Source organism: Triturus cristatus, chromosome 3_1 (genome assembly GCF_964204655.1).
Source record: "Triturus cristatus chromosome 3_1, aTriCri1.1, whole genome shotgun sequence".
In the NCBI taxonomy this organism is placed as follows: domain Eukaryota; kingdom Metazoa; phylum Chordata; class Amphibia; order Caudata; family Salamandridae; genus Triturus; species Triturus cristatus.
The window spans coordinates 629,776,889-629,792,517 of NC_140583.1; the positions used below are offsets into that span (position 1 = coordinate 629,776,889).

At 46.3% G+C, this 15,629-nt stretch overlaps 1 protein-coding gene across 2 annotated transcripts in view; it reads right to left on the bottom strand.

The window, feature by feature from the left end:
- Positions 1-15,629, bottom strand: part of SKOR1 (SKI family transcriptional corepressor 1) — a 51,635-nt gene that overhangs the window by 28,506 nt on the left and 7,500 nt on the right. For both annotated transcript variants that reach the window (XM_085646362.1, XM_085646363.1), the window contains exons 3-8: positions 8,926-9,016; positions 7,520-7,630; positions 6,793-6,864; positions 4,084-4,158; positions 3,294-3,368; positions 2,711-2,776 (exon numbers count right to left, since the gene is read on the bottom strand). In XM_085646362.1, coding sequence (XP_085502488.1) covers positions 2,711-2,776; positions 3,294-3,368; positions 4,084-4,158; positions 6,793-6,864; positions 7,520-7,630; positions 8,926-9,016 — 490 coding nt within the window. The remainder of the gene's footprint in view (positions 1-2,710; positions 2,777-3,293; positions 3,369-4,083; positions 4,159-6,792; positions 6,865-7,519; positions 7,631-8,925; positions 9,017-15,629) is intronic.

A 15,629-nucleotide genomic window follows, 5' to 3' on the forward strand; every position in this document is an offset into this window, starting at 1 on the left:
GAGGGAGACTGATCCTTTGGGTTCTGCCGGAGAGAAAAGAGCGGATCCAGTGGAGGGCGGTTCACCGTATACCGGCGTTGTGTAGTCTGGCTGCGAGAGTGCGGTGAGAGACGGTGTTGAAGGCTGCGAAGAGGTCTAGTAGGACGAGGGCCGCAGTGTGGCCCTGGTCGGGTAGCATGCGGATATCATCGGTGGAAGCGAGGAGGGCGGTCTCAGTGCTGTGGTTGCTGCGAAATCCAGACTGGGAGGAGTCGAGAATGGCGTTCTCTTCGATGAAGGTGGTCATCTGTGTGTTGTCAAATCTCTCTGTGACTTTGGCTGCGAAGGGAAGTGGTTTTCTATCAAATGGTTCCTCATTAAATTCATAAACAGCCCACACATTCCTGGTGAAGCCTGGACTGGGCAACAAGGTCCTTAGTTTAACATAGCTGTTGAAATGATCAGATACTGACTTCGAGTGACAGTGTAGAACTTATCTTTAATGAGACTTCTGCCCCATGCTTAAACAAGCATTGGTAAAGACAATAGGTCTTGCCTTTGTAAGATCTAGTGGCTTTGTCAATGTGTTTTTTAGACATGTTGCGCAGCTACATGAGCTGCTGTGTAGCATGACTTAATGTCAAGAAAAAAAGCGATATGACATGGCCAGCGTTGATTGCATCATAGCGCTTTTTTTAAGCCATGTTGCACAGCAGCCCAGACTGCTGTGCAGTAGGTTTAAAAATTAAAAGCACTATTGGGGCAAGGTGCGAGAGAGTAGAGTGCGAGCAGCAACAGTGAGGGATGAGGGAAAGCAAGACGAGGAAGGTGGTACAGCAACAACGGGAGGAGGGAAAGCAAAACGAGGGAGGTGTGGGGAGGAGAGGAAGGGAGCACCAGACGGGGGAAGCAACCCGGAGAAGGCGTGGGTTGGAGCTGAAAAAAGCACCATGCATAAGGGGGCAGTGTGAGAATGGAAGTAAAAATATTACCTCAATCACAATTCGAGCAGCGGACGGGCACTAATTAAGTTGAATCGATCTGTGCTAGGTCCATGCTCCACAGAAAGGAAAGGAAGTGACGCTTTAAATGGACTGAACAATTAAGAGTCAGCAAAGAAGAGTGACAAGAAAGCCAACGAATGAATGTAAGCAATGAGCGGGCTCTAAGCCTTTTTATTGTAAACAATACGTCTTGCAAGTGAGAGTCGCATGCTCGACCTAAAAACAAATGCTTCAGCACTTGGCAGTGCTAGCATGGCTGCTTCCAGAGGCATAAGTGCCTCTTAGGTGTGTTGCCTATCACTGTCCAGCAAAAGACACACAATTGATTGATGGAATGCAGAACAAATCAAAACATTCACCCCCAGTCAAGAGATCTAGGTGAAATCCATCATTCTTTTGCTCACCATGCCACCCCAGTTTAGACCTGCCCATATGCAAATCAGTCTTGACCCTGTGCCTCATGGGTACAGTCCAGCCCGAACTCCCAAGCCAGATCTTCCCTAGACCAGAAACAAGCATCCTAGGACCGGTTTCGGGGTTTCACCCCTCTTCAGCCAGGATAGCTTGATTCCAGTGAGCCCAGGACCCACGTCTGGGCATACCTGGCGCACTTAGGGCGAGAAAGCAAAAGACACCCAATTGATGGACGGAATGCAGAACAAATCAAAACAAAACATTCACCCCCAGTTAAGAGATCTGGGTTAAATCCATCATTCTTATGCTCACCATTCCTCCCCAGTTTAGACCTGGTCATATGCAAATCAGTCTTGACCCTGTGCCTCATGAGTACTAGTTACCCAAAATCTCCATAGGTGTGGTGTTCATATGGAAAACGGTGTTTTTTCACTTCTGAAGCAAACAATGGTTGGCCATGCTTCTAAGGATCCCAGTGTAAAATAGGAGACAACCAGTCTCATGTTCCCTGCAACATAACTACCTTCAAATATGCCTCGCATGCAAACCTACTGATTTCATACACTTGTGATGTCACTGTTCAAAGAGCATTGCAAATAAGAAGAGAAAACTGGCGTTTGAGAATTGTTGTTTTATCCCCTACGAGTCACATTGTATAGTTATTTACAAACCAGGTTGGATTTCTGCTGTAAGCAGCTCTTACGCCCCACCGCTGTAAGACTTTTTTTTTTTTTTTTGCATATTTATATAGCGCGAACTCGACCTGAAGGTATTGGAGCGCTTTACACGAGCACCGTATTTACATTACACATTCAGGCACGGGTAGATTAAGTGATTTGCCCAGAATCACAGGATGTGGACGCGACCCCGAGGCTCGAACCCTGGTTTACAGCACCAAAGTCGGCAGTCTAGCCGACGGACCACATCCTACACGCATTACACACACGCACGCATTAAGCCACTGCCCACTCACCACACGGGTGAGTGGGCAGTGGCTTAATGTGTGTGTTGTAGATAAGTATGACATGTGTGTCATGTTAGAATACTGAAGGGTCGAATCGGCGTATCACCCTTCTAGTGTCGATAAGTAGCATTTGGTGGGTTATCAAAAATGCTCCTTATTTAGAATACTCCGAAACCTCGAGATGTGACAAAAGCGCTATATTGAAATCCAGTTATGATTAAACAGTGTCTTCCATTAAGTCGTTTATGGTTAATGTTCCCACCGTCTAAAATCCAAACATGTCTCCCCACCCATCGACACCAGGGTTACTTTCCCAATGCAAACAGCAACAATCTTCCATTGAAAATACCTTTCAATTTCTGCTGGATTGCATAGCGAGCTTTCCTCTCCTGATCCAATTCATTGCAGAGTGTGTCTGAGTGGGAAGAAAGAAACAAAGGCAAGCCCAAATGCCGTCTAATTTAATTCAGATTCAGGGACACATCCTCTTTTAATCAGAAGCATTTAAGCAAAAAAAAAAAAAAAGCGAAATAAGTAAAAAGGGAAGAGCGCAATTTGTTATGATTGAATTACAGTGAGAGTGAAATGCTGAGAATTTGTGCTTTAAGGCAGATGGATGCAACCAAAATTAAAGCAAACTTAGGCATTACCACTCAGGTAATTTTACGCCTCGGTTTTTAATTTAGAAACCCATGGAAACGACTGCGTGAGGGAGTATAATCACTCCTTGGTAATGATGCCTCCCAGCCGTTTGTTGGGCTTACTTGCCATTCTGAGGCTAATCGGAGTGTGTACAAAGGATATTAAATAAAAAAAATAATTGTTAAATTACCTTCTATTTAAACGTAAATGACTCAGTTCTGTAGCAAAGGCGGAGAGAGGGTCGCTCCCGCCCCCTTGCCCCCTCTCCCAACCTGGCTTGGTTCACTTACCTCTTACTATCTGCAGCTGTTGGACCATCTCCTCCCGGTAAGCAAGCTCTCTTTTCATCTGGTCCTGGAAGTTATCTGTGGAAATTGATGGCAGTGGTGAACAGACATCCAGGCACGCTTTCAGTGCGGGCTCCGTCCCCGCCACCATTAAAACAGCAGCAGCAATGCATGACAACTGAAAAATACCAGTGTTGACATTCTTTCTGTGATAGATGAACATCTGCCAATTTGAATTCTGAATATATAGGGCGCACCATTTATTCTTTATACTCGGTAAGGTTGGTATGATTTACTTTTATGGATCTTCCTCTCGCCTTAATTTCTACATCTGTTCCTAAATGTATGCGTTACTTTGGACTGAAGTCATTGGTCTGCAAGTGCATGTTGGCTCTATGATGGCCTTTCACTCGTGGGTCAGCTGTGATTGGCCGTGGCGTTAACGTGTCGCTCTCGACCCACCCACATATTTAACTGCAGGCCTGGAAACCATCCTGCGTTGTCAATCAACCCACCAAAGAATGGTTTCTACTTTACAGGACGGCATGCAGCTGCGTCGGGAGACTAACGTTTGTAAAGTGATCGGTTGAAAGAAGTGTTCGCATTGCAGCCTCACAAAAACAATCCCTGAGTTTACTCACTTTGTTGAGACGCCCTGTAAACAAACCAATAACTGCGTCTGAATATCACAGGGGACAAGTCTGCCCCCTGCATGCCGGTGTGCATTTTAGTGCTGGCTGCTCTTGCGGTCGTAGCACTGCGAGCGCGTTTAAGCATGGAGAAGGAGCAGTACCTTTCAGGCTCTGAAATTCTCTTTCCAGTTTTTTTCGGAGGTCCATTTGTTCCACCAGCAGTTTTTGCAGCTCATCTGTTTAAAAAGGGAGCAAAAGAACAAAGCCAAATTTAAAATAACACCAAAACCTGACGCAAATTTAGCTGTCAAAAGAGTCGGTCACAGTTGCCAGTGACAACAGCGTGTAAAAGACAGGAGTATAGTTAGAAGCGCTACATAAAGAGTAAACTAACCTTCTTATCATATCGCTTATCGCCCCTTAAAATTGATTGCAAAATGCGACAATACTGGGTGAGGTTGGTGGTAAAATATGATTCTGGGGTTATTCAAACATGCGACATAGAGTAATATTTTTCCTCTGCTTTTAGTAATGTGGCATCTGCAATAGAAAGTGCAGTCCAGGATAAGAACAAGGGCAGTTCCGAAGTTTTTTTAACAAACAGCCCACGAAAACACGCGCAAAACATGCTCCACGTGAAAGCAAATCTCACTGGCAGTCTGCAGTATTAACCACCACCAGAGACTAGCTTTCGCTGGCTCTATCCTTTTCTCTATCTCTCTCTCGCCTCTCACCTCTCTCTCTCCAATACCCCCCCCCCCACACACAAATATATATATATATATATGTGTATATATATATATATATATATATATATATATATATATATATATATATATATATATATATATATATATATATATAGTGTAAATATGTGGTTTGTGAGGCAGTAAAAAGTGGTTTCTTTGTATCATTTTTTAAGTGCTGGGGTAATAAAGTTGAATTTGACATTTGACTCATGAATGTGTTTATTAGTACAATTGTAGTTACCGTGTGTTAATGGACTACATTTCACAATTTTCACTATCGCGCGCGCGTGTGTGTAGATATATATTATTTAAAAGAATTATGCGGAAAGTGCCCACAACTACTTATATCAAGACCTAAAGCAAAGTGTGCGCGGAAAGTACAGAACAACGTGTCGATTGATTTCTGCTTAACCTCGTGCCAGGGCTTCTTTTATATTTGTATACACAAGGGGCTATATTATCGAGCTACTGGCCTCAATACGTTGCATGGCTACAGTGGCCATCCACTTTTAGCAAATATTCCAGGAATGATTTGCAGGACCGGCAGGGAAAAAAAGCGCCCAGCTCGCGCCACTAGGTTTTGATTCGGGTTCGGCGTTTCTAAGTATGTTTCTCGTTCGTTTGAGAAGGGCCCGTCTGGGAGACTCTCTGGAGGGAGGCGCACGCGCCTGTCTGTGGCCCTTCCACTGCGGCTCACAGCGCAGTGCCAGCAGAGAGAAAACAGGCAAGGAGCGCGCAGACACGAAGTGGAGCAGAGGCTGCTGGCAGGCTGCGCGCGCGAGCCGCCATCCTCGCAGCGCGCGCCTCCCGTCAGAGGCTGCAGCCGGCCCACAAGCGCGACAAAGATTAATTATCCCCTCTGCCCGAAGGCACTTCATCGCCTGCATTAAAAATAAAACACAACGTCAACCGCAGGCCTGCAACGGACGATTTCGGGAAGGATCGAGCTTCTTAAATAGAAAAAGTGTTTGGAGAAATTACAAATACTCAGCACTTTCGTTTACCGGGGACAGTGATTTTTAAATGTCAATTAAATAGGGTAGGTTCTTTTATCAGAGCTCACTAGCTGAGACAGATGTATTAATGGACTCGTTTAGTCCGTTTTATTATCCATAACAAATCCATCAATGTAGACAGCTGACTGTATCTGTATAGAGGCAGCCATATGGGACCAAGCGCTTCAAAACTGCCGGGGAGGTGCTGTGTATCCACTAACAATCCAGGTTCAGAGCAGGGCACCCAACGCGGCCTCTGAAAGCGTCCGGCGCAGGGCCTTCAGGCGCCGAGGGAAGCACGCACACGTACTCGCCGACGTAGACGCACGACGTCTTTGCGTAAATCAGATAGCGCCCGCAGACGTGCACACCCTAGTGTGTATGGAGCGTACATAACGGGGCCATTGTGGTCATAAAACCACCTCTGGAGCTTCCAGTGGCGGCCGAGTATCTTGTAAATGCCACGAGTTCCATGGCATGTCTTTGTTGGATACCAATAATACTTATGTATTTAGTCCGTAACGTATTGCATGTGGCAAATAAGTATTCTTCTGTGCTCATTGACTGTTTATCATTCGAAATATCATTCCTGACGTTTATGGGCTTTTATGCAACTCGTACTTCTGCATTAACAGTGGTAAATAAAACGAGTCTGTGTGCTTGCTGTAAGTACCACATATAGGTATGTCCGCTTTCGCTCCGTAAAGCGTATTGATGGGTAAGTAACCTCCTTTTTTTTGATTCTGCAACTCTCCTCAGTGCACTGTGAGTGTGAAATCGCTCATAAAATGTATACTTGCCTTTACGAAGGGATACTCTTTGTTTAGAAAATATATGTAATTTACCACATAGATGCCTATATATAGTTAAATCAGTATGATGTGGCGAAGCATTTTTATTCTAAGTGCGGGATAATTAGGGCGTCTAGAAAAGATTTCTTGGATGAGTAACATTTTTTTAAATTGTGCAAGCATATGTTCACAGCTAAGAGGATTGCGAATCTTTATTTATTACGAATAAAAAAACGCTGAGACAACGTAAGTAAGTGTGCACTGAAAATAAAACATAGGCAAGCCGTCGTAGCATACATCCGGTCTCCCACCGTACAGATTTCGGAAATGCTCACCTTTTGCCATGTTTTCAATGTCCCGCTCTACCAGGTGCGTCCCGGCAACTTCGACTCTGACCCCCTCGTCACCTGTGAAAGAGGCAGAGAGAACTGTGACTGTCCCCTCCTCCGGAAAAGCACATGCTGTTTTTATTAGGAATGAATTGGTGCGTTAGCCCTGTCTGTGTGTCTGTCGCTTGTCAACACGCGGGTCCAAAAGAGAGAAATCCACAGACAGGAGTTCTAACTCTCAGCACGCCGTCCGCGCTTGATGGGCTGAATAATTCCCGAGGCCCTCCAGAGCAGAGCACAGAGGTGGCATCTCTTCTTTCTGTACTGCTGTACCAGCCAGCGTTTTCATATCTGAAGGGTAGGCCGCCTGGATGCCCTGCCGGCTATTAAGTTCGTAAACACAAACGTATTAAGTCTGCCTTTAGAACACTGCACTACATCGGGGTATTCAAGCAGGAGAAATACAACCTACACGGAAGAGCCGTCTTTACTAGCGAGTTACACAATGTCCTTTGCTATGTGGATACGTATAGTCAAACATGCATTAATTATTCGCCAGTTTAAAGGGAATCATAAACACTCTTTCAATATAGATATTAGCCAAGGAGTAAAATAAAAATGATGAAAAATGACTTAGAATGTGGTTTAATTATCTGTAGGAACTTTTGGTGTTGGTAGCCATCTGCATGTACAGGTGCCTGTATGTTATAACTGTAAAGCGGCATGGGCTTACCTCTGTCTGAAGTGGGGGGGCTGGTCTGGGGAGCGGGGTTCCGCTGCTCCTGGAATGACTTTCTAGTCTCCGAATCCTCTCCCGCCGAGTGACTGTCATCTGCGTCCGGCTCTAGTAGAACATACATCAATTATTAACGACAAGCAAGTCCAGCACAGTACAGTGTACGTTATACCTATGCTTGTGAGTACCTCTTACTCCCAAATACGAGACAGGGGCTTTCCAGTCACATAATGCGAGGTGTATTACACCCATGTTTGTCCGTACCACTCACCCCCAAACAGGGACATAGGATTTCCATGCACATGCGAGGTGTAGTACACCCATGTTTGTCCTTACAACTCGCTCCCAAACAGGAGATTTCCAATCACATGCGAGTTGTATTACAACCATGTTTGTCCTTACCACTCACTCCCAAACAGAGGATTTCCAGTCACATGCGAGGTGTATTGCACCCATGTTTGTCCGTACCACTCACGCCCAAACGGGGACAGGGGCTTTCTAATCACATGCGAGGTGTATTACACCCATGTTTGTTCGTACCATTCACCCCCAGGGACAGGGAATTTCCAATCACATGCGAGGTGTATTACACCCATGTTTGTTGGTACCATTCACCCCCAGGAACAGGGAATTTCCAATCACATGCGAGGTGTATCACACCCATGTTTGTTGGTACCATTCACCCCCAGGGACAGGGAATTTCCAATCACATGCGAGGTGTATCACACCCATGTTTGTTGGTACCATTCACCCCCAGGGACAGGGGATTTCCAATCACATGCGAGGTGTATTACACCCATGTTTGTCTGTACCACTCACGCCCAAACGGGTACAGGGGATTTCCAATCACCTGCAGATGTATTGCACACGTGTTTGTCTGTATCACTCACTTCCAATCAGAAGAGAGGTGTATTACACGCACCTTTGTCCGTGACACGCGTTGCTAACCGGGGAACAGGGGGTTTCCCATCACATGCGAGGTGTATTACACGCATGTTTGTCCGTACCACTCAGCCCCAAACGCGGGACAGGGGATTTCCAGTCACATGCGCGGCGTACACACGCATGTTTGTCATCACCACTCACACTTACAATCACATGCGAAGTGCATTAGACGCATGTGTGTCCGTACCACTCGTTCCACGCAGGACATGGGATTTAAAATCAATCACGTGTGCGGTGAATCCGAGTTTTGAGCTGCCCCAAACGCTCCGCCAGTGCAAGGCGATGGCCGTATCAAACAGACGTGCATCCAGGTCAGTGCACCTGAAACCGCAAGGACACCTGCGCATGTACCCCAGCTACCTGCGTGAGTGTGCGCGTCTAGAGGTGGACTTTTCAGTTTCAAGCCGCTCACTTCCGTCAGTTTGTAAGTCTTCCAAGGACGCGTCGCTGCTACTTACCGGGGGCCTCCGAGTTGCACAGGTAGGTGGCTGCGCCACCTGGGTGTGGGCTGTTGAGGCCAGGGGCGGGATCTCGATCCTGGGGGTACACCTGCACAGGAAGACACAAGGAGACACGGTGAGCCCGAGGCGAATAGGAGGGCCCGTAGCACGTACGGAGCTCACGCCGGCCAACAGCGACGGGGGGGTGGGGGGACTTCGTAAAATGGGCACTGGCCGCCTTCTGCCATCTCACAAAATACACACACAGCTTGAGCACAACCGTTTTATTACACAAATTGTCGGTTCTCCAGACAAAATTACCCGAATTAAAATTCAGGCGCAAGAGAACGGAGAGGCTTTGAAAGGCAGCGGCCCCCATAAAGGCCTAATTTGGGGTAATTTTCAGACCCGCAAAGTGCGCTCTAATCAGGGTAATTATCCCTCGTAGTCCCTGTCTGGAGCTGTTCATTTACAGGAGTTCACAATATTTACTCGGATACCTTTATAATGTAAACGCCGTCCCTTCGGCTTCTATTTGTCTCATCGCCGGGGCCCTCGTGCCTTTGATGTTAAAATTGCTTTATCTTTGTATGTAATATTAACCACCTTTTCATCACCCTTCTATCAAACCGCTGCGGCGCGCGCATGCATGCATACAGATCAGACAAAGGATTAAACATATCATTTAGTATTAAAAAGCCCGTTTGGGAGGCCGGGGAGGGGCGGCAGACAACAGAGTCGAGTTTCCGAAGAAAGCACAGCGACAAAGATTAAAGGCGTTTATTAATACCGGGCCTCCGCCGTTTAAATAGGACAGTGTGACAAATGGTTTTTAGAATTGCGTTTTTGCGAGCCATCAGCCTTGTATTCCAATTCAATTTTAGCGGTAATTAAATTACGTTTTTATATAAAATTATCTCGCAACCTTACGTAGCGTCTCACCGCAGCCCACACCTTTGAAATAAAAGCAGGCGTGGGATGCGGCTGCATTGCGGTTAACCTCTTCATTTTACCAAAATGACCATAAAACCCGAATGGCCCACTGCTCAACCCAGAAAAGAAGAACACATGCAATTGAGAAGTCCCAGATAAGAGTTTCAATGTTCTTTTTTTACATTGGGATGCGCCACTTGCTTAATGCAAATATCTGCAACGGTTTATAAACCAACTATGCTCGTTCAAATGACACCTTTGCACGTGACCCCAATCAGGGCAGACATAACTTTGTCCCCAGAGTACGCATGGGCGAGGTTGATGTATACATAAGTACAAGAGAACTACAAATTAATACAACTTACCAGAAATATAAATGAATTACGTTTAAACGAGACACGAAAGCAAACGGGAAATCTGCGTGCCTACTCAAAACGATGGCGTAAACATCCCTTATGCAAATGTGAACGTGTGGATCCATTGCCTAAGTAATTTAAATACTGTACATGAAAACAAACATGCCCCTTTATTTACGCGCTTGAGCCTTTAATGCACCAGGGTGTTTATCGCATGAAAGTGATCGAAGCACGCCGGTCCAGACACGCCGAAGAGAAGTGTTTTTTTCTCTTGGTTAAGTGACTCGTCTTGCCTCGTGCGTCGGCGCAGACCCTGACAGCCCGCGGGATCCTGGGCGAGTTGCGCGATGCTGCGCATCGATCATCACTTTTCGAAAGAATCCCACTTAATACGAACATCCAGAGGAGCCGCGCGCTGGCACCGGGCGGGAGTTTTCACGCATTGCCCTGTGCTCGGTGTCACCCCGTAACCTACTGTTGTTTGTACACAGAAGCCATAGCAGCATGACTGGCCGCTTTCATTTTTTTTTGCAGTTTTTATTATAGAGTTCGGACTCTACCCGAAGGTATTATCGCGGTTTCCGTGAGCACCAGTTACATTACCCAAGGTCACTTTTTAAAAATGTATGGGGGAGATTAAGTGATTCTCCCAGAATCACAGGACATTGAGGCAACGCCGGGACTTGAACGTGCTTCCCCAATTTCAAATTAGGCAGATTGGCCGTAAGGCCACACCCTCTCCCCTTCCTGTAAATAAACGTATGGATGTGGGTTATCCAATAGTCACCAGGTACGTACGTGATCTCGTCATGTTGCATGATGGGGCTCCGTTTGAGGGGTGGAACAGCCAGGTCCTGAGCTCCCCTCGCAGTGCCGGGTTTGTCTTGAGCGGTGGGCGGATGTCTGATGTAAAACGCCAGCAGAGCCTGCGAGCTAGCGCCTCAGGTAGCAAGGGGTAGTGAGCACACCAAGGGGCATATTATCAAGACAGGAGATAAAATTATTGACGCCCATGGTAGATGTGAAGGACATCTAACCTGAGCTTCAATTGGAATTCTCAAGGGCATATTATCAAGCCCATTAGCGGCAGTTTTCTGCCGCTAAAGCGGCGATAATTTTATCGCCTGTCTTACCGCCTGTCTTGATAATATGCCCCCAAGCTCGTCGTGCGAAGCCCATGGGAGCAGTGGTGCGAGCCTGGGCGCAGGGAACAGGGAGGTTTTATCGTCACCCGAAGTTGCAGTGTTGTTCTGTTGGAGTTTGTGGGAAAGTAGCAGCAGTTTTTGGGGTGTTGCGACATAAGACCAAAAACATGCCTTACAGGAAAGGTTGGGGTGTATGAGTTTCTGGGGTGCAGCACTGCAGCAGTATTCCTTGTCTGGTGGTGGCTAGCGGCAGAACGCGCATACTAGCGCCGCTGGCGGTTGCCACTTGGCGAATCATTGCGCCCCCGGGTTTACCATTACATTTGGTCCACTTCTGATCCCATTGCACCCCGGGTAACTGCGCTGTATTAGTGGGAGTATCGGCGGCCCCTGTAGCGTGTCGCCGCCTGCTGGCCGAACAGCCAAATGGCATTGGTCATGCACTTAGGACATTGTTGTTGTGAAGTACAGCGCCTCTCCAGAAAGAACCAGGGGCACGTGGAAACGAGAAATGGCATTATATATTTCCATGCCAGGCTTGTGCTTCGGAAAGGCAGTGGGGTTGGGAGGGGGGTGGGGGTGGGAGTCCGCCGCATTAACCAGCCTGATGCCAGAATGGACACAAATCTGAGCCGGGAAATATTTCGAAGTTGTAAGAATATAAAGAAAATATTGTGGCTGAGATATATCCCAGAGACAAGAATAAAGCTGATTCGTTCAGAATATTACTATTTTCCAGACAAGCGTTGGCTAATGAAAACATTCAGAGATCGACAATAATGTGTTAGACATTCTAGTCCACTAACAAAAATGTAAGTGTGCACCTGCTTTATGCTTGAAATGTTGTCGGAGACAGTGCTGCCCCTTAGCTGGGTTCGGAATCCTTATAAACCCTGTCCCTTGACCCGGTTTACATTGGGTGTTGCATGGCCGACCCTTTACTCCTTTTCCCAAGGGATTCCCAGAGATGACGCACTTTATATTTTTTCGTGACTTTTATTTGGCTGTCCGTAATAGCTTTGTTGATGCCGTTCAAGTCTGACAATTTTAGGAGCAGTAGACCAGATTATTACAATTCTACGTATTACCTACTCGTCTGTCATGTGGCCTTAAGCGGTTTTTACTAGGGGCTGGCATCCACAAAGAATTGGGATGTTCGGCAGAAGAGCGTCCGTTTTTGCTGTAAAAATGTTTTACGTCGTGTTAAAGCAGAAAGCAATAATTCAATCGGTATTCGTGAAACTGCTAATGTTATTGCACTGTTTTATGTATTTTGAAACACTAGCAAACATCAACTAAGAATTCATGTAATTGTTCTTGGGTTGATTTTAAACTAGGCAGTCAATATTCTTATTTAATATTGCTGAAATAATTAAAGGAATTTGCATATCGGCTTCTCCCCTCCGCACGTGGCTTTTCATTTAGCTTTTTTAAAAACTTGTGTTTGTAATACCTATAGCGCCATAAAAGTGGTTTGGTACCACGTTAATCCACTAGGGCTCCAACATGAATCTCAAAATCGCAGCTTCGCGATTATAACTGCCCACCTGAAGGCATAAGCACTTTACACACACACGCACACCCTCCACCCCTCCCTCGTTTATCATTATAACACCAGAAAACAAGTAGCCACCGTAGACAGTAGTTTGTTGGTGCAGTGGGACACTTAAGGGGCAGGAAAAAGTTACGCAAAGACCAAAACAGCTCTGTGTAATGCAAGGCATCCAACCAATTACGTAATATGCCCGCAGTGGGTTTGCTGCCTGTTGATTGGATGTCATAAGGCACATTATTACTCCATCGTTAAAGACAATGGAAACATTTTGTCGTCAACAGTGCTGCTTAGAAGGGATACATCAATACCTCGAAGACTGCAGAGGGAATACAAAAAATGAAAAAGCCCGCCAGAAGGCTCGATATCCCGCAAAAGCTTTTCGTTTTTTGGGGATGCGAAGACATTTCATCCCCAAGTGGTCCGGGGATTTAATTGGACGGAATCAACGTTTATTTCACGAGGCTGGTGGCGTTTGCCATTAACTCTTTGGCGGATAACCTGTCATGTGAAACAGGCTTCCGCCCAATCTTTGTCCAATTCTTCACTTTAAATGTGCTTTTTTTCAAACTCGTACAATGATTCGTATATCTGGGTTAGGTCCACCCCTCACTGCCGAAGGCCCTCTTTAGAAAGTTTATAACAGAGCATCGGATCGGCCTTGGCCACACGTTCTGTGATAGATGTCTTGCAGGGCAGTTGTCTTGATAGTCAGGAAAGAGGTGCGGAGCACAGGTTTAGGGACAGAAGACAAAAAAGTCACCCAGCAGCGGGTTGTGGCAAAGATATCGTTTGATGGTCATTTTAAAGGCAAAGCTGTGTGTTGTTTGTTCTTTCCTTGGCTTAATATCTACTGTGCGGCGTGGAGCACGCACCGCACAACACGGGCCAAACCTAGGCGGATACTCAGGGCAACACATATGAGAGAGTGCAACGGAGACACAATCAACACACAAGGACTGACAGCAAGCAGCCTGCAAGTTACACTCACTCCTACAGAACTACTGACTATGTGCGCTTTCGGGGACCGCCCCAGGTCCAGCGACCCCTCTTGGTGCAGAGCCCTGTTTACAGCGTTGGTCTGCAGAGGTGCCCTCTGACTCCTATCTCAATTCATTCTTTGAATGGCCTTTGTGTTGATATCCTGGTAATATTGCATACCTCCCTGATCTACCCGGACTGTAGTAGTCCTCGACCAGTGTCCACGAGGCATGGCCCCTGCCTCACTTGTGACCGTATATATTATTTGCTCAGCTGGTCTCGGACTGCTCTTTTACCAGTGCCCCCTGGGATCGCATTAAAACATTCTTTTGGCCCGGGTTCCCAGAATGCATTGTGTAACTGCTGGGACGGGGCTTTCGTTTGAACCTGCCTCACGAAAGACAAGTGCCCGGGACTGGAGAGGAAGGGGAGCAGAGATGCTTTATAAATATATAATTCAGATCGAGGCCAGAAACTGGCGTCACTGACCAGCTCCATGTCATAACACTACAAGATCGTTTACCATATCCAGGCACTCCATTGTTTGAAGAAAAGCACACGGTGATAGTCCTATTAACGAGTGATGTTTGTTGGCTTTCTTTCAGGGCTGGGATCATGGGCAAGGGTGAAGTTAATGAATGCAGAGTTGGCTTTACAATAGACAGATCTTATTTCTATTTTTTTTAATGAAATCAAATAAAAGTAAGTAAATAAAAGTATTTATTAGTCTGAATGCCTTTTCTGCATCCTGTTTTGAGTGGCAGCGCTGTTTTCATTTCGGCCACAGCACCATAAGCAGTTTTCATATTCTTTACATGGTTCTTGGCGATGGAGTCAGAACCGTGAGTGCACAAACCCCTTCAAGTTAACAATGGGGTTTGCATAATCAAATGCTCTGTGACTCGCAAGTCATGAAAGAATTGCTCGAGGTGATGCATACGTAGAAATGAGCTTAAGAGAAAGTGCGCATCATAACATTTAAGACAGCCGTCACAGAAACTCTGTGCAGGGCCCACGGTTCGGTGAGACAAGCTAAACACCTGGAGCACAGCCGTGACACTAGTTTTCTTTGCACTGCTGATGGGGGGGGGGGGGGGGGTCAAATCAGCAAGGACTCTACACGAGAGAAGGCAGATGGATGCAGCTGGCGCACCTGTGGCGAACGCGATGTGATTCTACACTGCCGCGACAATGTGGTGCATATGCTGTCTTAATTTACAGTGAACACTGGTTTGCAGCACAACCATTGGTTCAGTAGCGATGATTGACTTCCTTAACTGCGTCGGAGTGATAGGAACTTATTGTAGCCACAATACGCCCAGGACTACCATTGACTCACAGCTCATGTGCCAAGGTGTTCCCAGCGTGTTTTGGCTTGTAAATGACAGACAGGGTGATGGTGACAGCACACGGCCTCTTGTTGGGGGCAGCTGGCTTGCAGTGGGTCGCTTATGCCTGCTCAGTTTTCACTCAAAGTAATTTTGTTCTTGTTTGCTCTTTTTTTATACACCTAGGTGGGGGCGATCTCGGTTTTTTCGAGCTGTTCTGAAATGGCAGATAATGTTTTGCTGTTTGTGTAAGTCCTGCGTTCAATCCTGTGTGTTCTAGCTGTGATTCTTTTGCACCTGTCGTGCTTTATTAAGGACAGTTCTTGAGTTGTATAGATGTTTTATGACAATGTAAATGCATATATCTTTTTAGGCGTGGGATTATATCAGACCGCGTCTAAATAGATCAGTGTATTAAACCTTTCAT